This window comes from Triturus cristatus, chromosome 7, assembly GCF_964204655.1.
Source record: "Triturus cristatus chromosome 7, aTriCri1.1, whole genome shotgun sequence".
NCBI lineage: Eukaryota > Metazoa > Chordata > Amphibia > Caudata > Salamandridae > Triturus > Triturus cristatus.
The window spans coordinates 1,805,784,572-1,805,811,232 of record NC_140590.1 but is presented as its reverse complement, the minus strand read 5'-3'; the positions used below and the strand labels follow the sequence as shown (position 1 = coordinate 1,805,811,232).

General features: G+C 46.0%; 1 protein-coding gene across 1 annotated transcript; it reads right to left on the bottom strand.

Annotated features, from left to right (window-relative positions):
• Positions 1 to 24,388: 24,388 nt before the first annotated feature.
• On the bottom strand, positions 24,389 to 25,345 carry LOC146813221 (olfactory receptor 5V1-like). Its single transcript, XM_085615315.1, has one exon. It carries the CDS (start codon positions 25,343 to 25,345, stop codon positions 24,389 to 24,391), a length of 957 nt encoding a protein of 318 aa, XP_085471441.1.
• Between the last annotated feature and the right edge of the window lie 1,316 nt (positions 25,346 to 26,661).

The following is a 26,661-nucleotide window of genomic DNA, read 5'->3' as shown; positions in this document are numbered from 1 at the left end:
CACCGACTCCTCAGCAGTGGTGGCACCACTGCTCGACCCCTCCTCCACGTCCATGCCGGTATCTCCCTCGGTGTCCTCCGATGATGCTGTGGGCAAGGTGAAGAGACAGGAAAAAATCAGTCACCTGTGTACATCTGACACATGAGTCCAAACAAACTAGGCAACACTGCATATCAGGAAAGGCATCATGAGTAACATCTAGGATACTCCCCACATATGTAAGCCCTGCACTCCCCAGTTGGTTGACCCACCATGCCACTTGGATAAAAAGAAAATTAGGACACAACAGCAAATAACTTGAAATCACAAGATCATGAGAAGCTAGTGTCTGGGATCAGTTGAGCACAGCGAGACTATGAAGGCATGCCACCTCTTGTTCACTGTGAAACAAACAGTATTGTCGAAACCAAGGCCAAATACCACATGCCAATGCAGAAGGTGTCCCCACACTCAGAGACCTGTTGGTACTTTTGACATCCCAAAGCAATACATTGTGACTCCTGGAGAATCACAACCCTTTACATAATGGACATGTCTAGCATGTGTGAATGTGGCACTCTGTGAACACAACACACATGTGTCTGTATAGCAGAAGTCACACAAGGAGGTGCACACCAAACTACATGTACACAGTCATTGTCTGAGCTGCCAGACTCATTCAAATCAGCCACTGTTAGGCAGAAATGGCGAATCAGTAAGTACATATACATGGTACCAGGGTGGTCTGGATGACTTAACATTCGTAAGTTGGTATCAGCAACAACCAAGGACTAACCCAAATGCTAGCACACTGTGGGAAGATGTATATGTATGAACTCCAAACAAGTTTTGTTCAAACTATGCCTTACTTTAAAATGTGCCAGCGTGTCCCTGGAAAGTGTAAAGGTGGTGTCTTGTGCACTTCCTTGGGAGACATCTGTGATGCAGGCACATCATTGCCCTTCACAACAAAACAACAAGGTCACGCATATGAAACATTGAGACATGTTGACAGGTGTAGTGAGTGCCAATGGACATTTTCTCTGAGTAACAACTTGAATAATGTCATTTGTCACATGGCTATCCCTCACCTGATCACACAGTTGGCTACACATATGACCTACTGACTGTCATCTGGAGTGGCACACATGTCCACACCCAGGACAATGCATAAGCTAATGGGCCTGCAATTGTTTAGCAAAAAAAGCCTAGCTGTACTGTGGGTTCCCCCTCATGGCAAGCCAGAATGTACCCACAGATGTCAGCACACAAAGTCACAACTGTGTAGCAACTGAACCACACACAGGTGGCAAAAATGTACAACCAGGATACATGATTGTCAAAAACTGACACTGGCAATGACGCACGAACATTAAGCACTGGCCAACATCATGAGGGCACTGCACGATGACTTTCTGTACTGCGACTCATCACACACAAGTCAGAACTGGCAATGAAACATCAGGGTTGAACATGTACGCCCCTCCCGGACACACCCACCCATACCTGAGTCAATGTGACTGATACCGATCAAGAAGTTAAACCTCTTATTCAGGGTTACAATAACTGTGCTTGAAAACTAGCTTCATTAACACAACATCACCTTGTAGGGATGGCAAAACATATTGGTCACAAACAAACATCAACAAATTGTTGTGAATAGCCACACAGGCACTGCACAGTGTGAGTATGCACAAGCAAACTGGTGTATCCCTGACCAGTGGACAAATGTATCACACATGTGAAAAATACTACCTCGGTCAGGGAACAATGCCACAGAGGCAGAGTCATGATGTACCCACAGTGAATGTGCACAGTGTTGGATGACACAGATGAGTAGGAGGGCAGGCTGTGTCAGGGGACTGTAGTGTGCACACTGCTCCCATGGCCCTGCAATGAGCTGACTGTTACAGGAGCAACCGTCCCGGCACTAAGCATATGTCCCACTCATGCACATCATGTCTGAGGCCACTACATTGGTAATGCATGCGGCAAGTCTGTTCATTTGAACCCTCACACTCCTATGTTGAGACTCAGCATCAGTGCCAACAATTAAGCACCCCCAAAAGACCGAACAGGACAGGGCACAGGCAGACCACCCCCACACATGATGCTGAAGCAAAATCTTCATTGTGTGCTGCATGCTGCACAACATGGCAGTGGAGAAGTCCGTGCCACTCATCCTTGATCTGGATGAGCAGGATCATCCACCCGTGGAGGATGGAGGGCTCAGGCACGGGGCAAGTGAGGATGAGGATGAGGACATCCGGAGTCAGCTTATCTGCAACTTCTTCTCATGATGGTGAGTCCCTGTGTCTGAGTGTGCACGCTTTGAGCCTTGTGTGGCATGTGTTGCAATGTGTGTGTCGAGCTGACTGTGTGCTAAGTGACTTGGAGCTGTGTTCTGATGTGTCATTCAAGTGATGATGTCAGTCCACACATTTTAGCTGGGACACTACATTTATTAAGGGCATGGTGACAACATAATTCCTGTAGAGTACATGTACATGTCTGCGGATTACCAGCTCTTCGCTGACTTGTTGTGTGTCTGTCCTCCCCAGGTTATTGCGTCTGTCGTCTGCTCATGTCATCATTGCCCTTCTGCTATTCCTCATGAGTATTGCAACGTGTGCTGGATCGGAGTTACATGCACAGACATTGTGAAAAGTCATTTGGGGTAAGGAGTGCAGCAAGGCATTTTGTGGGTGGTACGTGTTTGTGATATGTGGGAAATGCTCCTGTGCATGTAGTGTTACCATGCATACATGTCGACTCACCATGGGCCACATGACGTGTTGCATGGCTCCCATGAATTGAAAGTCACCCTTCCTGACAGTCACCTGTCATGGTTTGTGGATTCTGATGAAGGCATCAATGTGTGTATAACGTCCCTCAGGCACATACGGGATGCTAATGGTGGACATAGTGTGGGACATCCCCATATGAGGCTCAATGGGGAATTGCAGACTCTCCGTGTGCAGCAAGGGGTGTTAGGCTCAACCCCTTCACTTGTGTGCCAGCTCAGTAGGATTTACCACATCTGTGTGTTGAAGGGGGTGTCCAGTGTAGGTCACACATGGTCAGCCAAATGACCTGTGAGTCTGTTCCAATGGATGCATTTGTATTAGTGTGAGGCTGTGTAATAAAGGTGTTAGTCACACTCCAAGGTGCCTCATCTCTGTCAATGCAGGTCTCTTGCCCCTTTGCATGTGGCATATCTGGCATAGTTGTGGAAGATTATGCATAGGAGTCCATGTGTAGTTTAGCAACATGCATGCAGTAGCTCATGGATTAGGCTCACTATTGGGCATGAAGTACATGGTCGTGTATGTATTTTGGCATGTTGGTCCACACAATGGGCCATCAACAGCAGCTGAGGGTGTGTCTCTTGTGCGCAGGTCGGCCTTCTGTTTCCTGATCCGGTGTAATGCTTCTTTGGTGATTGTGCATGCATTGTCTCTGGGTGTGCCATGTGACAATGGACACTCCTTACTTTCCACACGCACCTGTTGCAGTTGTCCTTCTGACATCCTAGTCTTTGTGTGCAAATTCTGTCATTTTGCAAGAAGATGCCGCCTGCTGCTGCGGCCCCTGCAGCAAGGGCCCACGGAGTATTCAGATTTGGCAACAGACACGCCTCCAAGATGCTCCTCACTTCCTCCCTCCACCCATTCATTTGGCTGTCCTCAGCTTGTCTATGCCACTGTTGCCGCAACGCTGTGCCAAAGGCTGTACCATCAGCACATGCAAGGTGCACATTGCACCACCATCCTGTCCTTGCATAACCCACATCACACTACAGTCTAATGTATCAGCCACACTCCGAGCTATGTCCATCCGCACATCTAACACCTGCTGTCAGACATATCCTGGGCACACACACAACACCTTTGCATGCTGAGAGTGCAACTCCAACTGCCTACAATGCGCTGCCCCGCCTTCCAGGCCCTGTCACACCAACCAGGTCACGTCCCTAATACTCCCCACAGGCTCTGTACCCCATCAAGGGCATGGTAGTGGGACTCAAGGCTTCATCATGTAGTATGGTGTCATCGCCTGGGACATGGCACAGGTATCATCTCTCAGCATGTCAATCTACAGAGTGTCCAGGACCCCCCTCTCCACCATCACATGCGCACAGCACCTCATCATCAGCTCATATGCCATTGACAGCCAGGTGCTCCTCACCTTCAACAAAGACACAGACATTGGCAGTTCCATCATTCAAGTATGCATGAGATCCATTGATGAATGGCTGAACATGAGCCATCTGAGGCTGGACTTGGACAGGGCTGAGGTGAGCATCTGAGGATTGTCCCCTTCCAGCTGGGTCAAGTGCCTGTGTCCCACCCGCAAGGGCCCTGCACAAGCACCCAGTGGCCACACACACAAGATGGTGTGCATCATGTTTGGCTCGCTCACATATGCCATGCTAGTCCACAGCATCTGTACCTCATGCTGCAACGCCCTCTGCAATATGCACATGATACACAGATGGATCCACTCCAAGTAAAGACAGACCATCCCCCAGGTCCATGACAACATCCGTGTCAAATACTGCCCTGCCCTCCACGGAGCAAGTACATCCAAACTCCCAGGAAACTGGTCCACTTCCAGGGGGCGTCTGCACACCTCAGCTTCAACACCCTGCGCCCCAGCCACCTCACCGTCCACCATAGATAGCTGCAATGGATCACTGTCTGCTGCAGGATGACCTCCACACTCCCCACCCACACTCAGGAGGCAGTGCACAAACCCGACCCCACACCAACCTTGTACGTCTGTCATCCTAGATCCCATTGGGCCATCTCCGTGCATCCAACCTTGCCCTGGCCACCGTTCTTCACATCCACCGTACTCCAGCATACAGGACATTGTTCTCCCACCTGGCGACACATACCTGGGACTCCCTCCCCGGGTACCTCCACATGAGCCATGACCTCTACGCCTTGATGATAATCTCCCAAAGAGGTCTCTCCGCACAGTTTAGCAAGCACCCCCTCAGCAGCCAGAGGCCATCACAGGTGAATGTTGTGCTCCATGCCTACATTGTATGATACCTTATGACCCATGTGTGTCCTGTACCAGACTCTGATCCCAGGGTATGGATGGCTGGAGTTAGTTCAACACTCAGGCATAGTTGGACATTTCCACACACATATGTTGTTGAATAATGCCAAATGACAGCAACATCTCATGTGAAGAAAAATAAGATTTTATTTTTGGTGGGGTGAGTCTTTTGATAGATGTGCTAAGGTGCTCTAACGGGGCAATAGAATCCAAAGTTCACAGGGGGAGATGGTATCCTTGGCATTGGAAGTCATCAGAGTCCAGGGCACAGTGTTGGTCATCATTGGTCAGACTGTGACCAGCAAGTCCATGTGGCAGAGAATGTCATTGGATGAGGTGCTGCTGTTGAGCCAGAGGGCCAGGTGCCAGGCCAGGTGACCTGGGAGATGTGGATGGTCCGCTGACTCTCACGGTCTTTTCCGTGGACGACCCACCTTCCTCTGGGGACCCTCAGATGCAGGCCTTGACGATGCTTGGGACACTCCGTCAGACGAATCCTCCTCCTCCTCCTCCCTCCCTGTGTCTGGTGCTGGTCTACGCCTGGTGGCACAGGGAGGGTTGCCCATGCTTTGGGCGATCTGACGGAGTGATTGGCTCACGTCCCTGTGTACCGCCAGGAGCTCAGCCAGTCTTGCCTCCATCCGTCCTTGGTGTTGTTGATGACTGGCATGATGCTCGACCTGCAGGTTCTTAATCTCATCGAGGGTCCCCTGCATCTCGGAGAGTCTTGACACGACCTGGTTGATGCCTCTGGTGTCAAGCCGGTATGAGTCCAGGATGTTGCGTATGTGTGACATACCGGTGTCCTGAGCTGGCTGGTCAGGTTCGCGCCTCCGCCTGCCTCCACTCCCACCACCCCTGCCCACTTAAGCCTGGCCTGCCCTTGTGGGCACATCGGGTCTACGGGACCCCTGAGGGATGGCATTTGCAGGGTTGCCTGCCTCCTCCTGGGTGCCCGGAGAACCTTGTCCCTCCTGGTCAGACTGGCTCTGTTGTTCAGTGTGAGCAGGGCTCCTGGGTGTGTCCTGGGATGTGGCAGGAATGGGGGTGGTGGTTGGCACATATGTACCTGACGCAGGTGCTGCAGGGGCTTGGGCACCAGAGGGTCCAGATTGGTCGGCGTCATCCACGGAGTGGTGAGAGTCGTTGCTGCCGGTGGGATCGTCTTCACGCGGAGCCTGGGACTGTGATTCTTCCCCCCCAGTGTTGGGGGAGATCGACGACGTTGCCCTGTGTGTGAGAGAGAGACAATGTTAATGGTGTTTCATGAGACATCTATGTTTCATACATATTCAAATTAGCACAATTCCTCCAGGTAGTTGGATGTCCCTAGCATTCCTCTCAATGTCCACTTGGGGATGGGTATGTTGCGGGGGACAGATTGGGATGTTCTCCTGAGTGTTTTACCTGTAGATTGTTGGCTCTGATGCTTATTTGGCTCTGGATTGGTCTTGTTGTGTCACATGTCCATTGTGGGAGTGTGTAAATCCGTTGCCTGCCCCGGGGGTGTTTGCTTGTGTTAGGGGGGGTGTGACCGGGCGTGCTGTTGTGTGTAGTGTGAGTTGTCATTGGGTCTCCCAGGTGATGTGTCTGTCCCCTCATGGTGCATGCTGGCATGACAGTGAGTGTGAGTTCCTGTCCTAGTTACCTGTGCTTGTGGAGTTGGTGTTTGAATGTACAGTGGTCCCAGGAGGGCCTTGTGCTGCATACAGCAGGGCCCAGTGTCAGCTACCTTGTCAGTAGTTTGCCAGTCCCTGTGCATTGTGCATGGGTATGTACCTATGCCATATGGGCTGAGGGTATTGTTGTCTGCGTCTCATTTCCACAATGTGTTGTGTGGGGCCCACCCTCCCAGCCTCCCAGACATCCAGTCTTGTGTTTGTGGTTGTTGTAGCCTTGGACATGGCCTTGCCTTGATTTGTGAAGGGTGCATGGAGACGTTAGTGGCATGAGTGTGGTTTTTGAGTGTGGTTGTGTGCGGTGAGTGCTTGGGGGAAGTTGCGTGCATTTGGTGTATATGTGGTGTGGACGCCATTGCCCCCATGTTACGTAAGTTGTTTGTGTACACACCAGGCTCTGCGACTCCTTCAACTCCGTGTACTCCCACCGGCGGTAGCAGGGCCATCACTTTCTCCTCCCAGGGATGGTAGTGTACGGGTCTGCGGGGCGGCCCACCTCCAGTGATGTTACTCTGGGCATATTCTTCATTCATTTTCCTCTTGACCGCCCGGCGCAGATCGTACCACCTGTCTTGGCATTCATGCCTGGTCCTTCGGATGGGCGCAACAGCATTCACCTTATCGACAATCCTCTGCCACATGGCAGATTTTTCAGATATGCTGGTCTGTCTGACCAATGTACCAAACAGCTGTGGCTTGACTCTAATGACTTCGTTGACAAGGAGGTCCAGCTCCACCGTAGTGAACTTTGGATTCTTGTCTGTGGGCATGGTGTGGGGTGTGGGTGTGGGTGTGGATGGTTGTGGGTGTGTGGGTGTGAATGTGAGTGTGTGTGTGTGAATGTGAAGAGGGAGATGTATGTGGAGGAGGTTGTGTGAAGGTGTGTGAGTGAAGGTGTAGGGGGTCTGTGGGGTCTGGCAGCAGTGGGTCTGTTGCAAAGGCTCATGGGTTGTGTGTGTGGGCCCATTTTATTGATCCGTTTTTGGGTGTGGCTGTGTTTGAATTTTGTTGGGTGTGTTATAAGAGGTGGTTCTGATTTGGGGCCTCTGTTTGCCTGTTTGGATGTGCCCGGTCAGTCATTGAGATGTATTTTGTCGTGTAGATGTGTTTTGTGGTGTTGTGCGAGTCAAATTGACCCTCCTTGTGCTGTTTTACAGTGTCCTGGTTCTGTATGAGTCTTTTTTGCATAGGTACGATCCGTACATACGCGATGCTGGGTGAGGGTGCTGGGGTACGGTGTTGGAGTGCGGCGCATACATGTGGTGGGGGTACGGTGCGTACATGTGTGGCCCAGGGGTACGGCATGTACATGCGGAGGTACGGCACGTACACGGGGGACGGTGCGTAAATGGGGGGTGTGCGGTGCGTACATGCGGTGGGGGCAGGGGGTTCGGTGCGTACATGCAGTGCTGAGGTAAGGTGTGTACATGCGGTGCTGGGGTACGGTGCGTACATGCGGTGCTGTGGTACGGTGCGTACATGCGATAAGGGGCAGGGGGTACGGTGCGTACATGCAGTGGGGGGGCAGGGGTTACGGTGCGTACATGCGGTGGGGGTGCAGGGGGTACGGTGCTTACATGCGGTGCTGGGGTATGGTGCGTACATGCGGTGGGTGGGCTGGGGGTACAGTGCATACATGCGGTGGGGGTACGGTGCGTACACGTGCGGCCCTGGGGTACGGCGCGTACCTGCGGAGGTACGGCGTGTACATGCGGGGGTGATGCGCGTACATGGGGGGATGGCACGTACAGTTGCGGGGCTGGGGTACAGTGCAGACAGGGTGGTGTACGGTGCTGACATATTTGGGGGTGGGGGGGCTGTACGGCTCATACACGGGCATGGGTTTACCCGTGTATATGTGTGCTACTGAGTTAGCTCAGTACGGGCCATTTTCCATGCGATTGTGTATTCGGACGGACGGTCGGGATCGTACTTGCGCGCTCGGACTAGTGTTTTACGATTTGCACGTAAAAATGTCCGGCTCACTCTCGTACACTTTTCCCGACGATATTCGAACGTAAAAAATTTCTGACGCACTCTCGTAGACTTTTCCCAACGCTACTCGTAAATCTTTTTCACGTACGAATCGTACTTGGCCGTTTGTACGGTACTTGTGCGACTCGTACGTAAAAAAATACGGATACGGGTCGTACGGTATTTTTTTTTTACGGATCGGAATCGGCACATTAATGTATTGCAATGATTCTTCATTACTGTAAACTTGTTTGTTTGGGGATTTTATTTTGGCATTTTCTTGACTTTTAAATTGTTTGGTACTAATTGAATTTAACACCAATTTCTCTGGTGATTTGCCTGCTTTCTATGGCATAGAGTTGAGTAGAAATTCTCTCAGAACTGAGCTGGGACCTGACCAGATTATATTTATTAAGATGGTTGGTGTAACCTCTTAAATTTTAATAACCCAGGTTTATGAAATGGTTGCCTGTAGCATTTGGCAAACATACATGGGCTTCTGAGACAGAGTCTGTCCCTATAGGATGGTAGAACTACTGACTAAAAGTAGATGTTTGGGAGCCAAACTGGTATTTGACATTATTAAGCATTTATTGGGGATGGAGGGTGAGATTTACAGAAAATCAAAAGCGGGAATTGAGCAACAAATTGTTCATTTTCATAAAATATCACGCAAACATATTTGTACTTTCATTTGCTCAGCTAGATTTGGCAAGTGAATATGTGTGCCCCATATAGTTTCGCCAGCAATCCCTCATTGACTTAGATGTATTGTGAAATTATTTTACGAAAATATTGCAAGCCGTTTCTGAGTTGACTAGTAATATATCCGAGTGACTACAAAAATATTGTGAAACAGAATATCAAAGTTAAGAATATATTTTATTTGTACTTATCATTTTAAGGATATCATTGTATTTAATATTGTTGTAATAAATATACATTTTAATTATTTCCAAAAATCAGTAACACCCACTCCTGAAGTTCTGACTGCCCACAAAACTCAATCCTTAGCAAATGTTTTCACCATATTAGGAGCACAACCACATTTACTTGTTCACATTGAACTTTCCAATTTGAATTGCATGTATCTGTAATCACTCTTTTGTTTTCAACATATTCCATGTCTCATTTTTCAAAACAGTGATGACAGATATCTAGAGGTCCATTACGATGGCAGGCGGACAAAGTCCGCCCGCCACCGTAGCTGTAAACGGGACCGATCGTGAGAGGTGCGGCAGTCCCGCTGTGGCCATAAGGATGTGACTCCCTCCCTGGCAGTCGCATCACGCATATTTAACATTGTGGCGGGAGGTGCTTTGAGCAGCACCCGCCACAATGTCAAATATGCATTTTGTGCATTGGCATGCACAACATAATAGGCACCGCGCAGTGCCTGCCACCTTGTGTATGCCAATGTAGGGGGGTACCATAGGTAACCCCCAAGTGCACCCCCCACCACCCCAACACCACGGGGGCCCACAACTGGCACCCAAAGTCAAAGAAAGCATGCCTTTCCATGGAAAGGCCAAACTCTGCAAACATCATATTATGGCTGGTGGTGTCTGCTAGGCACCACCACTATATTATGGCACAGGACTGCACGGCAGGCAATCGCAACGATTGCCTGCCTGCGGTAAAGCGGCAGACGGTCTGTCCATCCGCTGCTGTGCCCCCGCCTTTGTAATAGGGTGAGGGGGTAAGTGGCATGCGGGGAAAGATGTTGGGCGGATCGCCACCGCCGGTCGGGTGGTGGCGATCCGCCCAACATCATAATGGCCCCCTAATGTGAATAAGGAACAAGGAAATTAGTTTGCACTCCTAATATTGTGATAGATTTTAATTATTTAATACACATTATTGATTATATTAGATTTAGATGGAAATGTTATTACTCATCATATTTTTTAAACTATAGTTTGCCTGTTTATGTGTGTAATTTATTTTTTAAGTAATTTTGAAACATAATTTAGCAGTGGGCTGTTAGATTTGTAGGGAAATAGGACGGATAGTTAATTAAAGTATAGGTTATTGATTTTTTATATTAGATATGTAATTCAGTATTAGCAATGTAAATTATATTATTGTATACTTTTTACTTTGAGTTTAATTTAGTAATTTTCATGTTTTTGTCATTTGTTTAGTAATTTATAATTTGGTAGTTGTTTTTTGGGGGTTTGTAGGGAAATAGGGTGGGAACATATTCATATGGATTTGCTTATTATATTGTTATGCTATTAAATATTTAATAGAGAATTATGTATTCTTTAAATTGATTATATATTGTGCAATTCTATATTTAATATTTTTTACATTGTATTTTTTTTACTTTAGAAGTACTTCATTTCATTGTTGTTTTACTGATAACATTTTTGGGTGTGTTTGTGAAGTATGGAGGAAAGTTAGGTGTTGAAATATTGTCAACAAAATGATTATACATTGCAATGGCAGATTAAGTCCTCCAAAGACAGACACTTTCCTTAATGTTGCCTAGAATGAAGTAGAAGAAGTAAATTCAACCCCTAAACCTAATGTCATCCCTACTGTTGCTTAATGGGCTCATTACAATGCCAGTTAGACTGGCTTCCGTGGTCCTGTCGGAGGTGGTCAGACTGCCGCGGCCACGTCGGAAGCAGTTACTCCGTCCTACGTATTTTGATGCATCAGAATACATGCAAATCCGACCGTGGCAGTCATTCTAACAACAAATTACAAATGAAACAGTATCGGAAAGTCCCATCCGAGAGCAGAACATCGGTCGAACCGCCCGCCCATGTATGATGCTTGTTTCCGAAAAGACGTCTTAGGCAGTCCAACCACCTCATCAGAGCTGGAGGAAAGGGAGGCACAAAAGGCCAACACCCACCTCCACAAAGCTGCTCATGTCCTGTGATGACATAGATCCTGCATTACAGGTCCTGTGGCTACTGTATCTGCTTGATGATTAGGAAAATCAACATTGTGGACACAACTGCCTGTAAGTGACATATTGATTCCTCCATTGAGATTCCATAGCAAATCAATGGGCCACCATTAAAAAGCAGGAGCTCACCCATGTCTGAATGTATTTGGGTGTTTGAGCAACATGTGTCCCAGACATCATGCTGGGACAACTTCCAAATACACATGTGTAGTGCAGCTGGACATGAAGGGGCCTTAGTTCTATCAGTGTGCCGGGTCCTGCCAGTGCCTGGTAACATCAACAATAATTTGGTGAGACTGGTATCCATTAGCTCTCCATTTTAGCCATCACCATCAGGATCCACAAATAAATAGCTGACTTCAGCAGCAGTATCACCGTGCATTACCTGTGATGTCACTCCAAAGAGACTTGTCACAGTACATTTACAGTCTCACCATTTCAGAACACAAGCTATTCTAAAATACACAAATAAGCCATAGTTGTTGTCCATTGATCCTATGCAACTCAAAACCCATCACAAAGCCATTAGTCCAGGAATGGCCCAGGAATGAAGTTTGTTGTATCAGATATCTGGGAACAATAACAGAAGCTTCAAAATGCATATCAGGTGGCACATTAGGATAAGCACTGATACGACATGGTATAAGACACAGCCTCTTTGAGGGACCCCACCTCACGGACTCTCCCAGGTATAACAAACACATTGCAAGGCCTGGGTGGCTTGAAGGGACTGTAAGAACACTGAGTATTGTTAGTTGTGTAGCAGGCTTTAAAGTGTCCTGGGGTATGTCTGTCATCAGTCTCGGCAGGTCGCCAGTGCAGAGCCCACCCCCCTAAAGTCCACTCAAAGTCCTCTTGCGGAGGACAGGAGTAACAGGATGCAAACCTACAAATACACAACACTGTACACTTTCACCACAACATAGAAGACATACATACAGCGTGTGTATGTATCAGTTTGAGTAGCACAAACATCCCAGGTGAACATCTACAAACACAGTGCATCACCTGACTGAAGGAACTCATAACCAACTTTGTCACCTAGTAAACATCAATAAAGGTGGGGAGACACTACACCCCCCCAGCACCCTAGAACCACAATGCAGTGCACAAGTTTAGGGCAGTTGGATCCCTGATCAAAACCTATCCACTGTACACAACATCACATAGAGACTGTTCCCATCACATTTGTTTGGTTGTTTGGTTGCCTCTAGGTCCAGATCTGTACCTATTTACAGACACACACTTACAAATCTTACATCCGTGGACATCTGAGACACTGGTGTATTGCTATGTGCCATTAACATCATCAACAAACTGCACACCCTCCTAATTTCCACAGCAAACATCACATGTGACAACCTCAAATACTTTATGAGCTATTTTATTGAGTTACCTCGATAAAACATCAGTAAACATGTCTCAGGGAAATACAAATTTCCTCCACTGCTGATGCTCTGTCCAGGGCTTGCACACAGCACCCACTTGGAAATGGAAAGGCAGCTATATGGTTTAGTCACACTTATAGTCACAGACATGTGACTGCTACACTGTCACTACTCTCTACTGATTTGTGTGAGTCTACATTGGTGGACTCCTGGAAGGCAAGTAGCCAAGGCCACACTCCACATAGCAACATTCATGATTGTCTCCATGTGCCTAAGATTTGTGTCATGGTGTACAATAGGGAATACCTATTTCTTTATCAATCGGCATGCACATGTGCTAATGTATAAGTGCAAGTCCCTAAAATACATTACAGCAGCAGCAGCAGTTAACTTGACTTCAAATTACTTTTGGTTGAAAGAATACACATGGAAATGCTCACATGTGCCGCCAAAGCAATACATTGTATTGAAAAGACCACACCACCCAGTTGTGCTGTAACAAAAGACCTATTGTGAACACATCAAACAACCTTCCACCCTACATTGTGTCTAGTACTGCAAGCTAGGAGATGTGAACATTAGCTGAAACCAAGATGCCATACTTACCATAGCAGAGACCAGCTAAAGCAATGTGTGCCCCAATAGTAACTCATCACAGTTATGCATCCACTTGCCAATGGATCATCTATCATGCTGAAACAAACACAACTAATTCTTAAAGGCCTACATATCAACTCACAACAGTCTGCATCATTCACAGGGCAGCACACTGGTCTACACAGACAAAAAATATGAGATTTTATTGTAACAAACACATCAGTATTAAAACATACAGGCCAATGGCCAGTCTGGAAATATAATAGGTGGTCCAGCACACTGCTGTGCCACAAAACGTGCTAATCAGATCACTGCCAGGAAAACCTCCACTGGATAGGGGCATCTAATGGGCAGTCTAGGCACCTCTGAAGACAAACATTAGTAGTCTGGCGTTTGTGTTTGGGAGCTGGTTTACTCCTTGTGAATACTGGGCTCGGGATTTGGAGAGCTCGGCTGCTCAGCGGGATGGCAGGGCTCAGGATTGGTAGGGCTGTGTTTGGCACTAGAAAGGCTCAGGATTGGGAGGATTGAGTTGGGCAGTGGGAGGGCTGGCCTTCGTATTGGAAGGGCTGCAGTGGATCATACATGGGATTTTGTAACCCCTAAGGGTACTAGGGGGTATACTGAGAGCCCATTTGGACCTTCTAGTCTTCTGTGTGGAAGACTTGGAGTGGGTTTGAAGTTTTCCTTTGTGTTTTGAGAGGTATGAGTTGGTATCAGGGCAGGTGGCTCACCTCTCCTTACTCCCTTGGGGATAAGGACTGTAGCAGTGGGGGTAGTTTTTTTGCTGTGTTTTAAGAAGTGGTAGAGTAGGCTAGTGGTGGGAACCCAGCTCTTTTGCATTTTGAAAGGGTGGGCATCTGTGGCAGGGAAGAGTTCAAGGGCAAACATGGTAAGGGTCCTGGGAGAGTTGGGAAAAGGTGCGGTGAGGAGTTGGGTGTTGAAGTTAGAGGCATGTGAGGTGTGAGTCACTGATGCATGTGCAGTGAAGCCATATCTCTCAGTGTATGATGTGTGTTTTGATGTTGAATGCTTCTGGGGCTTCCGCTTGTCTTTTCTGTGGCTGGGGTTGTGAGTGTGGTGTATTTGTGTGGTGTGTGTTTGCTGTCAGTTGTGGCAGAGGATGGTGGTGTGGGTGTTTCATCTGGCTGTGTAATGTCAGCTGTCTGTGTTGGTGGTGTTGTGATTGTAGTGTGTTGGCGTGTGACCTTGGGGACAGATGTGGCAGGTTCTGGGTGTTTGGTATCTGTCTGGATGTCATTGGATGTTGTTGTGAGGGTGATGAGTGACTGGTCTGTTTGTGTGCTGAGTTTACATTTCTCATCTTTTTGTTGGAAAGGGCTATGTGTGGAACATGATGTTGATGTGTGCTCAGGCGTGAGTTGGGCAGATGTAGGCCTATGGATGGGGATGAAAAAGGGTCAGGAGTTGTGGTGGGAGGTTGGAAAATTTACAAGGCTTCTGTGAGTGTAGATGGCAGAGCCTGAAAAGATATCTGTATGCCTGCCGTGCCAGAGAGAATTCCCTCCAGGTAGGCAACAGCCTGGGGTAGCTTATTGCCATGCTCCTGTAGGGCATTTATTGCTGCACTTTGACTCACAGGGATATGTCTCAGGACTCTATCATCTCCCCACTCAGGGCAGCAGGGACGGAGGATGAGGTGACTGGTGTGAAGGAGACTCTCCTCTTTTCAGAGGAGTGGGCCCGGACAGTAGTTGGGACAGCAGCAGAGAGGATGGAGATGGAAGGGGGTGGCGGACATAGATGTGGCAGATGGTGTTTCAGCTTGGTCCACCACCACTAGGTAGAGGCCACCGGATGGTGATGTTGAGGTGTTTTGTTGACTTGCTCCCCCAGGGCACTTATCTAATCCTCTGGGCCAGTGATCACCTCAGAGTCACTGTGTTGTTGGAAACCACTGTGGCCTGCTGCAACCGCAACGGTCTTGGGCCTGTCTATTTCACTGTTGTCTGTAGATGCTGTAATAGGAGCAGAAATAGGTTTTGAAAAATTGCTTAAAACCACCATGCAAGATGTCAACCATCAATATCATTGGGTATGTGTAACTCATCGTCCCATATCCTAACATAACACAATGTTGGCTTTCCAAAACAACACAAATTACATAACAAGGTGTATACTTACAGACACCCGCATAGTACCCGCGGCACTCAGGATCAGTGTAACCTATCAGATCTCGATCCAAATTTGAATTCAGAGATCCATTGTGGTAAAACGAGCAAGGACGTTACTATTGCATATTACGCAGTAACATTAAAACGTTTGGATACGGTTGGATTCCAGTACATGTGGAAGAACCTTAGATAGATTTAGTCTATAAAAGCATATAACACAAGCGGTATCATTATTGTATCTACAAGGACTTGTTCACTGCTGAGCCACTCTGCTCAAATAGTGATTCACCACCATTGTGATCATTAATAGGGTTTATGAATTACCTATCAGCTATAAGAGAGACAAATATCATTAATGTCCTGATGAAGGTGGTGACCTCAATAATTTATCACCACCGAAATGCGTCAATGCTCCTTTTTGGTATATGGTTACATCCAAGGAACCTCTCCATGCCCAATAGTATCATGAAGTGATGGACTGATCAATTGCTATTGAGTGATTCTTCTTGGAGTAACCGTTTTTTGATGTTGTGATTGTCTCACACTTCATTTGTCTCTCAAGGTTTTTTATCTGTTGATTATTATTTTGATGTATAAACAATTGTTTTATTATATGGAGATTTGAGTTCCTTATCCTTGTGAGTAATATAGTTTTGTTTTGGGTTCATACAGGAATAAGTATGTCTATTCTGCGATTTTTTGAATGTGTACTAAAGATATGTAAATATATACAGTTGAAAATAGATTCACAGTAGTCCCAAGAGAGTTCTTTCTTCCTTTTACCTGTGGTACCCTGTCTCTTGGAAGTGGGGTCGCTCCCTTCTCCTTATTCACAGGGATACTTGTGACAGTACAACATGTAAAGGTACACATGCCTGCATGTAGGCATTAGTGATCTTAACCAACTCTTACTTCTGCACACTACCAAATACCAAGGGGATGTGGTACACAGCCACTGCACCCAGAGTGCATTGGATACCATGCCACAAGTAAGTGGTGTACATAACTTGAGATACTGTAGTGAGGCAGCTAAACTGCAGACACAAGGATGCCAAGTGGCCTGTATAGGGCCACTTTTACACATTACATCATGCTACTATGTAGGATAAGTAGAGACATGTCACTGCCTTGTGGGTCTGCCAGAGTGCTAAGACATGTTTTAGTGACCCCTGATTAGTTCCTGGTAACATGATCTATAGTCAGTGGTGAACATCATGCACCAACTCCCATGCCTACAAATGCAACAACGGTCCTGTTGTATGGGACATGAATCAGCTCCAAGCTCAGGGGGAAAAGCTACATGTAACAAACGTTAGTTGCTCATGCACAATGTTACACTTAGGCCTCCAACTTGCTGCTGTTAGGCTCCCAACTGCCCATGAAGGTCAGGGTGGGCCATTGCCAAAATGCGGCTCATCAGGGTGCTCATGCTCTGGCTCACACCCCTACCATTCTTGGGGCCATCCCCAGCATGAACTCCACAATATTGTGGTCTCTGCGCTGTAGATAATCCCACTTCTTGTGGCAGTAGGTACTATGCCGATTTGTGACCTAATGGGCAGTGATCTGTATGGATGCAAGAGAAGTAGAAATAGTTTTGTAACAGCAACTTTTGGAGCTCTGTATGAGAGCTATAACATAGCTTGCCATCTAGCAGGCACATACCTCCATGTATGACACTGTACATGTGTCCATGTCACATGCTAAGCAGAACGAATGCAAGGAAAGACCTTCTTCTGCTCATGTGAAGGCAAGCCTCAAAGCTGCTTGTGACATGCACCGACTGAGGCAGCCCACTAACTTCATGTTGATCAAGGCAATTCTAACTGGAATATGATGTGAGGGATCATAACACAGTACACTGTTTGGGAATTGTGAAGGGTACATGACGTGTGTATGACTGCCAGACACCTTTACTGCCAGGTCCAGTGCACTGATGCACATGTTACTTTGGGGAGAGTAACATAGCTTTCACAACATACAAGAACTAAGGACAATAGGTAAGGGCTGGTGTGTGTGTGACACTGAGAACTACATCTTATTGGGGGTGGAAATGAGGACCATTCAAATGAAATACCTAGTGAGCAGGATAACATTTGTCTTGTATGTGCTGCTGTCACAAGACACCCCTTTAGGCATATGTGTCATCGTTACCGTTCCATTTATTTGTGGATTATGATTGAGGATGCTACAGGCACTCGTGTGTTCCACACCCCTATCTCCCACCAATAGTGGACCTTTATACTCACTATGCATGTCTCAGATGTGCAATCAGGAGGTGTAGTGGAAGCTAAACCAAAATTACCTGTCAACAGATGTTTATGAGTCAAGGGACAGTCATTAGTAACAGACACACATAGACACTGTGTTTCAATGTGAAGATGTATCAGGTGAGTGCATTCACCACAGTCACCATCCCTCATTTTCTCCAATTAACAGCTATTAAGGTGGGTAGGGTTACCTAATACTGTGTCAGGGAACATCAAAGGATCAGCTGGGCTACAGGAACTAGAATTATTGCAAGAGTTCTCCTAACACAGTCAGGCCCTTTCCCATGTACGCTGAGGCTGATCATCAAAAGTTTGCCTCTCAATTCCACCACTCCTAACCAATGCATGTTCCTCTAGCCATTCCATTTGCAAGAAATATGGTTAAGTTGCTCTCTGAAGGTGTCTGTGAGTTGTTTACACATCCCAGAAAACAGTTCTGCAAAGTCTGATATGGGCTGAGTGTACAGTGGAACTAAACTATTGGCTAACATCATCCTGTATTGCTTATTACAACATGCCGGCATGCCTCATGGTGAGATGCTTGTACAGACCAACGCATATATACCATGATGTTGGTATTCAAGTCAATGTAGCTACCATTAACTAGAGTGCTGAATCGAGATATGCCAGTGACAGATATGGAAACATCCCAATTCAACATTCAAATGATGGCCTCCTCTCCACAAAGCTCTGGGGCTCATAGGCCTTCACATTAGTGCCCAATGTAAGGGTCATGCAATCGATGCAATTAGCATAATGCTTCCATTCTGAAGCACAATGTAGCCAATTGAAAGCAGTCAAACCTAGTGCAATGAGTACTCAAGACACTCACTGGTCCCTCTTGTGAGCCATTGAGCATGCCATAGTGGGGAAGGACCTCTTAACTGGAGTTTTCAGCTCTTTGGGAGTGAAGGGAGGGCCCTCCTTCATTACAATGTGTGTTATGATTGCTCCCAGAGATGACAAACAGCAGCACGTGATAGGGAGGTGTAGCAAAAAGCTGTTACAGGTGGCAAGTGAAATATTTCCAGCAACGCAAGGTATAAATAGGCCACGTATGCGGCTTTGGTGTACACGGCCACAGGCATTTGCATTTCTAAATCATCCGGCAGTCACAAAGAAGGCTCTTCTATTGGTGATGTCTAGTATCTACATAGGCAACAACCTATGTCAGCAGACACACCCCTTGAACCATGGCAGACCATTTTACAAAGACAGCCAATGGCTGTGACCGCTGCAGTTGTACCCTCCTGCCATGCAGTTTTGAACCCCCATCAGTCAGTGATCCTGTAAGTCACATTGGTCAGATGAGGCCTCCAGTATGTCAGTTCTCATTACCACAATGAGGACCTAATTTATGAGGTTTTGTCATAGGGCAGCACAGCACGCCTTCCTGCTGCACTGCCCTACAGCAAAAGAAAAGGGCAGGAATGCAACATATCTATCAGATACAGTGCATTGCTGTCCTTATCCCCTACATCAGCGCGTAGTGAGCCGCTGTGTGCCAACAGAGGCAGCTTTGCACCAAGGGATGATTGTTTTTGTGCAAGAAGTGAAAACCTTCCTGCACAAAAACAATCACAAGAGGCTTTTCCTTTTTCTATGTGTGCTGCAGAATGCAGCGCACATAGAAAAAGGGAAATTAGGAGAAAGAAAGATATTTCTCCTCATTTTGCCTCCCTTATGCCTCCCCTGGGGAGGTGTAAGTTGTTGTTTCTGCCTCAGATTTACAATTCTTTTTAAATCTGGCGCAGTGTCAAAAAGCCACAGATGTTTCTGGGAATGCTCCCAGCAACACCTATTGCATGCCCCTTTAACACAGAAAACTGCATTATAGGGAAAGATATGTACGAGACATGCATTAAGCAAAAAAAGTGGCTTAGTGCTGCCTTGTAAATATGGAAGAGGCTCCTGCACCACGGAATGTCTCAAAATTAGACATTTGGGTGGCGCAAGAGGAATGTGGATCTGACAGTGTGTCTCCCAAACAACATTTCATTTAGTACATGTCACCTGATGTATGACAACTTTCCTAGTCCTATTACACTAATCACACATCTGTTTTGCACATGAGTGTACATGAACACACTTTACTGTGGCGAGGGGTACCCCGGTTTACAGTGATAGTGGTATTGTGTGCAATGCAGACTCCACGAAATGACGGTGCCCTCCAATTGAGGTGAGCATATATGATGTTCAGTGTCCTGGTACAGATTCATGTGTTGTCCAGAGTGGGACAGGGGGAAATTGTGATGATGGCAGTGTTCTGGCTGTGACAGGCTCTCACACAACAATCCTCACTGTGGCTATATTGTCATCTGTCTCTCCTACTTTCCTCATACTAGAACTTGACATGTATGTCTATTGTCATACATACTTGCTATACACTGCTCACAAATGCACTACTGTAATGTCACATGACTGTAGGCTGTATCTTGTTTTAAGTGAGTGTGGACTCTGTGATCACCACCAATTATTGTTTCCGTTCCACCAACAAGAACCCTGGTAGAGGGAGAAGACTAAGTGCTCCAGTATTCAGGCCTATTCCAGACCTAATTACAATGGTTGACAGAGAAGTCATCAGAATATTTGGTCTCAATAGGCAGACCTAAACAAGGTTGAGGGTAATCCTAAGATTCTAATAGTCATGCCTTAACAGTGTCCGGTACTTCACCTAATAATACATGGTAGGTAGGCTGTTCTAGTAACTACCATGGTGTGTAGATAGTTTGCACTTGGTCCTGATGAATTGACGTCTGAGCACTAGGCCTGGGCTAAAATTCCATTCCGCTTGCGGAAATTGCGATAATTTGACATTTTTGCATTCCGTGGAGAGCACGAAAATGTCAAAATTTCCGCAATCCGCATTTTACCAGAAATGTTTTGCTTGCTCGCGCTGTAAAATAATACATTCTCGGGTGCGCGCGATCGCCTTACATGAATCCCCGCGTTCGCCGACAAGTTTTCCTGATCCGGTCGCGTTCTCCACGAGATGTTGGATTGTTGGTAGCCATTTGCGCTGTCTCGCGACAGTTCGCGCCTGCAGTAACGTCATTCGTTGCGCGATCACGTCTTTCTTCTCGCGATCATGCACCGCGGGACAAGTGAAAAAAAGATGGCTGTACCCGCAAGCAACCGCATGGGTAAGTTGGCGAGCCGCGACCACGCAGAAAATACCGCGAACTGGCAGGAAAAAAACTTCTGCATCTTCGTGATATTTCCGTGTGTTTGTGGAGATTTTTAACATTTTCGCGATAATTTACGAAAGTGAATTTTGCAAATTCCGCCCACCCCTACTGAGCACCTAGACGTTTAGGCAAGAAACATGTTGACCGTTTTAGAGTAGAGCCCTAGGATCTTGAGCCAGTTTTTTCAGATAAAAGACGCCAATCTATTTTCATTTAAATCAGGTGGGAGCCATTTCATTGAAAGAGTTTATTGGACTACCCAACCTGTTTTAAATTTCACTTTCCTTCCAATACATCTATACTATCCTAGGCCCCTCGCCCACACCTCACCAAACAGCAAGGAACAAAAGATCTCCGCTGAAGAGCCCCTCATTGGGTGCCCATCAGGTATTGCAGCGCCGAACCGACGAGGAGCAGACCCAATGATGAAGCATGACACCTAGCTGGCTGGGTGTGTGAGGGTCCTAGTTCCGAAAGGAGGAATTCCCCTCCTTCAAACTCACTCTAGGACTCTGTTGTCCTTAAAGTAGCCTCACACTGCCTTCCTCTCTTTACTTACCTTTATGGTGCCCCTTTCGCTTCTGGTCAATTCGGGCATGTATGCTGGACCTCACCAAAAGCCCTATCTTGTCTCCTCCTTTTGATCATTGGTAATGATCACCAGCAATGCAGGTTGTGTTACCTGCACTCATTGATAACATGTCTATTACAAACTTAATTGACTGTCTGTCGTGATGTTATTCTTTTCATTTATGGAGACCTGGTGGATTTCAGGGGGAGTAGGAGGTCTGAAGTCCTGAATCTGATGGACCTCTTCGCAGTCAGGCTATTGGAGTAAGATTTCCAACAGCGGGCACCCCTGTCAGAAAACATATGGTCTGCCCAACACAAAATAGAGTGTGAAGACCGAGGGTTTGGCAGATAGGGTACACTGTCATGACTGTTACAGAGTACCTTGTCCACAAGCTCTAAATTATGCCCTACCTAACCTAACAGGCATTGCTTTGAAAGCATGTAGATGGTTGGCCAATGTTATAGGGCCTGATTATGAGAGAGGCAGTCACACCACCACCACCACCCCATGGTGGCAATCGGGAAAACTCTGCCAATTTAGTTGCATCCTGACAGCTGTATTATGAGGTGTCTAAGGGACTGGCAGTGCATCAACGGAAGTGGCATGTCGGTGGCATGTTTTGACTTCATGTGGGAGCCTGAAAGCCTGAAAGCAATGCCAGTCGTAATGCAGTGCCTCTAGTAGGTCAAGTGCACTGTTGTCATGCACCATGTCAGGCCTGGCCAACAGTGCGTGCATGACAGTGCAGGCATAGGGGGAACAACATGTACTCCCAACCACAATCCCGCACAGTTTAAGGCCCCTTACCTTCCTTTCTACCAACCTTTTCATGTTTGTGTTCCTGCCATGAAAAGCTCACCACAAAGGCATGTCGTAATGGGCACAGCAGTACAAAAGTCGGCCCGCATCCATTGCCTGCCCCTACCCACACGGCCACGGAGCTCAGCTCTTGGCAGAGGCAACGGATGCGCTATTGCAGTGGTCCCACCACAAAGCTTGTAATTGGGAAGGCAAATCCGATGTAGTGGCAGTGGTCAGAGATCTGCACTTGTAATCAGGCCCATAGTATTTACTATAAATCTTATTATATTAAACCATACCTACTGCATCTCAGCAGGTACTTTTTATCATCATTGATGAAATTATTATGTTTTAAATAAATAATCTGATGTTGGGAGTGTGTTGCCGCTGCATTCATTTATGATATCCTAACCGCCTTCGATCAATATCCATAAACTTTGTTGAAATTTAGATCATTCTCATATCCTCTTTAACCACAAAGTTAAAACGCCTCACACCATCAAGGACACTGTTGCCTTTGTATTTTCAAAATACATGAGTACAAGAGACAGGTCATTTCTTCCTGGTGGCATGTGTGATATTCACTACTGGTCTACAAAGCTTTTATTAAGTACATTAACAAATCATTTAATAGCTTTGCTGATCTTGTTATAGAATACTGCCAGCATTGTGAATTATTAGCAACAGTAGCCCTCCAAAATCCCACATTTCTGTGCAACTTACTCTGACTTGTTGGTCTACAGTTATTCAAAATGAGCATATGATGTTCTACACTCAATGTATCATTTAAGTCATGTTTGATAATTTGGGGCCCTGGGAAATTATCCTGTGGAAGCAACGAATCAAAAGAAAATACACATAGGCCCTCATTTCTACTGTTTCATTAAAACCCTTGTTATTCCCTCCCCCCGCCCACAAACCCCTATGAGTCACTTGTAGGAAAGGCCTGAGAGCATAGTATGTACCATTTTTAATATTCACCCATTCTAAAAATCACAAATTCTACTAATTCTTGTATTAACATGTTCGCAGTTCTTGGTGTACTAATCCATAATTCAGCAGTTTCGCTGTTTCTGAAATGGGAAATAGTCAATTCCCTAATACCATGGAAATAGAACTAATTAAGTGATATTAAGTAATAGTTTTGAAAGTTCATTGAACAAAAAATATGCTAGGCTTCACAAAATAGAGCAATACATGCCAACCAGTAAAGGCCCTGTGAATTATGAAATGTCAGTTCTTCATCCTCATTAGATTACTGCCTGCTCCTGTATAAGTGAAAGAGGAAAGCACATGATTGGCAGGAGGATGAGTGTGGCTTCAGCTAACTGGTTTTTCCAAATCTCCTAGGCTGAACATGATCAGTAGGATTATCCCATCCTGCTTAGTCATGCATCAAGCCATGGCCTACTAACTAACTTTGCTGTTCAGTGAGTTAATCCGTTGTGAAAACAGAGTTGTTTATTTTATTAAACATAGTATTTCGAAACATCTACATCTTAGGTATTTTTACTGCTTCTTTATAATTGCAATGGTTTTGTTTTAACTGAGGTAAACTCTTTAAACAATCCAAATAATGTAAAGATAATGAAATGTAATAATTAAATAGGGTGCCATAAACAATTTCAAGGCATTTATTGTTTTAATATTTCTTATACAAGCCACTAAAGTTTAATTTGTGCAGCATTGATTTGCAGCGTAGTAATGACCTTGTGGTTGGCCATGAAAAATGTTATCTTTCAAATGTGTAAATTGGAACGTAAACCTCAATGTGAAATTCATTGGCATGCTTAACTTCCTCACTTAACGCTCATTCACAGTTTTTGAATTTGCTCAGTTGAGCATTATTTTCTTTCCTTCTTTTCAGGGCATTTTTAAACTCTTGGTTTTTTAAGGTGTACACAATAGGATTGCACATCAGACTCAGAGCTAGATACAAGAAAGAGATGACTTTGCTCTGACCCGCGGAGTAGGATGAGGCTGGGCGCAGGTAGACGAACAGGAGGGATCCGTAGTACAAGACCACCACAGTGAGATGTGAGGCACACGTGGAGAAGGCTTTGTATCTCCCTGCTGTAGACTTCATTTTCAGGATAGCTGAGATTATTTTCATATAAGATGTGGTTAATAAAATAATTGAGAAAATTGGTACTATAACACCCAGAGTAAAACTCATTATCTCCACAATGCTGGTGCTGGTGCAAGAAAGCTTCAGCACGGCCGTGAGGTCACAAAAGAAGTGGTTGATTTCCTGAGTCCGACAAAAGGATACATTTGAAATGAGTACAGAGTGAACTATGGGGTCAAGAAAACCAATCATCCAAGCTGCAGCGGCAAACTTGAGACATGCTTTCTTGTTGATGGTGGTGGTGTAATGCAGTGGATTGCAGATAGCAACATAGCGATCATAAGCCATGATGGACAGGAGAACAATTTCTACTGCAAGGAGAAGAATAAAAAGGTATAACTGCAGCATGCAGGCCTCGAAGGTAATACGGATATGTTCTAGAAAGAAGCCAGCCAGCATTTTAGGAAAGACAACAGAGGAAGAGACAATGTCCACAAAAGAAAGGTTGGAAAGAAAGAAGTACATGGGAGTGTGCAGACGTAGGTTGGAGTAAACAACTGTCATGACAATGAGATTTCCTGCTAAAATCATCAGATAAATTGAAACAAAAACACCATAGAGAAGACCTTGGGGATGAGGGACATCTGAAAACCCCACAAGAAAGAAGTCTGTGCTCACTGTTTGATTTGCAGCTGCCATTTGCAAGTCCTCTGGTTGTTGAGCATGAACTATAAAAAATAAAAAGAGAATGTCATTACAAATCTCATTGTTCTGATGTTAAAGACCCTAATTTATAATGGACTATATAATTATTCAAATATATCTTACAAATAAGTAACACCTGAGGATAATAAAGTGATCAAAATTTTGGATGTACTCTTTAATCCAATGTGAAAGGGCTGATATGAGCCACAGCTCATACGTCCCTGGCAGGTGAAATCTAGAATTGCTTTGCTTTGATTTCAATTGAAATGATGATTATAATGGGCATTTTAAGTTATTTACTTCCTAGACAGGTCAAACCGTCCTCCAGTCCTTCTCAAGAGATGATTCTGGAAAGAAATATAACAGCTGAATATCATCAAAGAAATTCTATTGTGATGTCAGTGTCTGTGCTGCGATCAAATGTGTAAGTTATAAGTAGGCCTAGGAGGAAGGTGGCTTCGGAGCCGTTGGTGATGGGCGCTGCTTTCGGGAGCTCCGAGGCAACGTAGGCAGCGGGGAGTCTCCAGGCTTCTTTTCCTCTGTATCGGACCGCGGAAACCGACATTTCAATCGTCGGAATACCTCAGCTACCGCTGTGATGATTCGCGGAGAGTTTCCATGCCGTTAAGGTGATTTTATATCGTAAAATGTAGTCAGTCAGAACAGCGGCCGCCATTTTGTTTTCTGTGATGATATTTTCCTGACGCATTCGTTGCCTTATTATCAGTGCCATTCACTTCAGGATTTCTACTATAACATATGAACAAAGGCTTTTCCTCAACTGCGTTGCAATTTCCTGGTCTTCTTTGTGACAGTTATTGGAGTACCTCCTGCAGACTCTTTTTTCTTCAGTTTTATTTTTTCTTTTCATCAACGCTTTTTTGCGGAATTCCTCTGATTTTGACAATTATTGCTATCCGAACCGTCTTTCCTTGTGACCTTCTCTACCATCACCAAAAGGGACTTAGTCTTCTTTCTCTTCATGGCAATGCCGCGTGGTGCTCGTAGTGGTGCCCGTAGTGGGGCTCACCAAGCTATCTCCCCACCACTGGCTGATAACAACCCTTTTAATGTCCTATGAGATAATATGGATGAAGCTCCCCCGGAATCCTCTGACCCTAAGGCCTCCTCCTCGGCGGATACTCGCCCCAAACAACTCTCCAAGCTACCAGCGGCTTCGCCTTCTGGCAAACGGGTAAAAATGAATCCTCCTTCTCCTACTAATCCACCCTCTTCAGTCTCTATGGAGCTTCTCCTTGATGAAATTCGTGCTCTGAAGCCTTATATGGAGGAAACTAATTTGCGCTTAC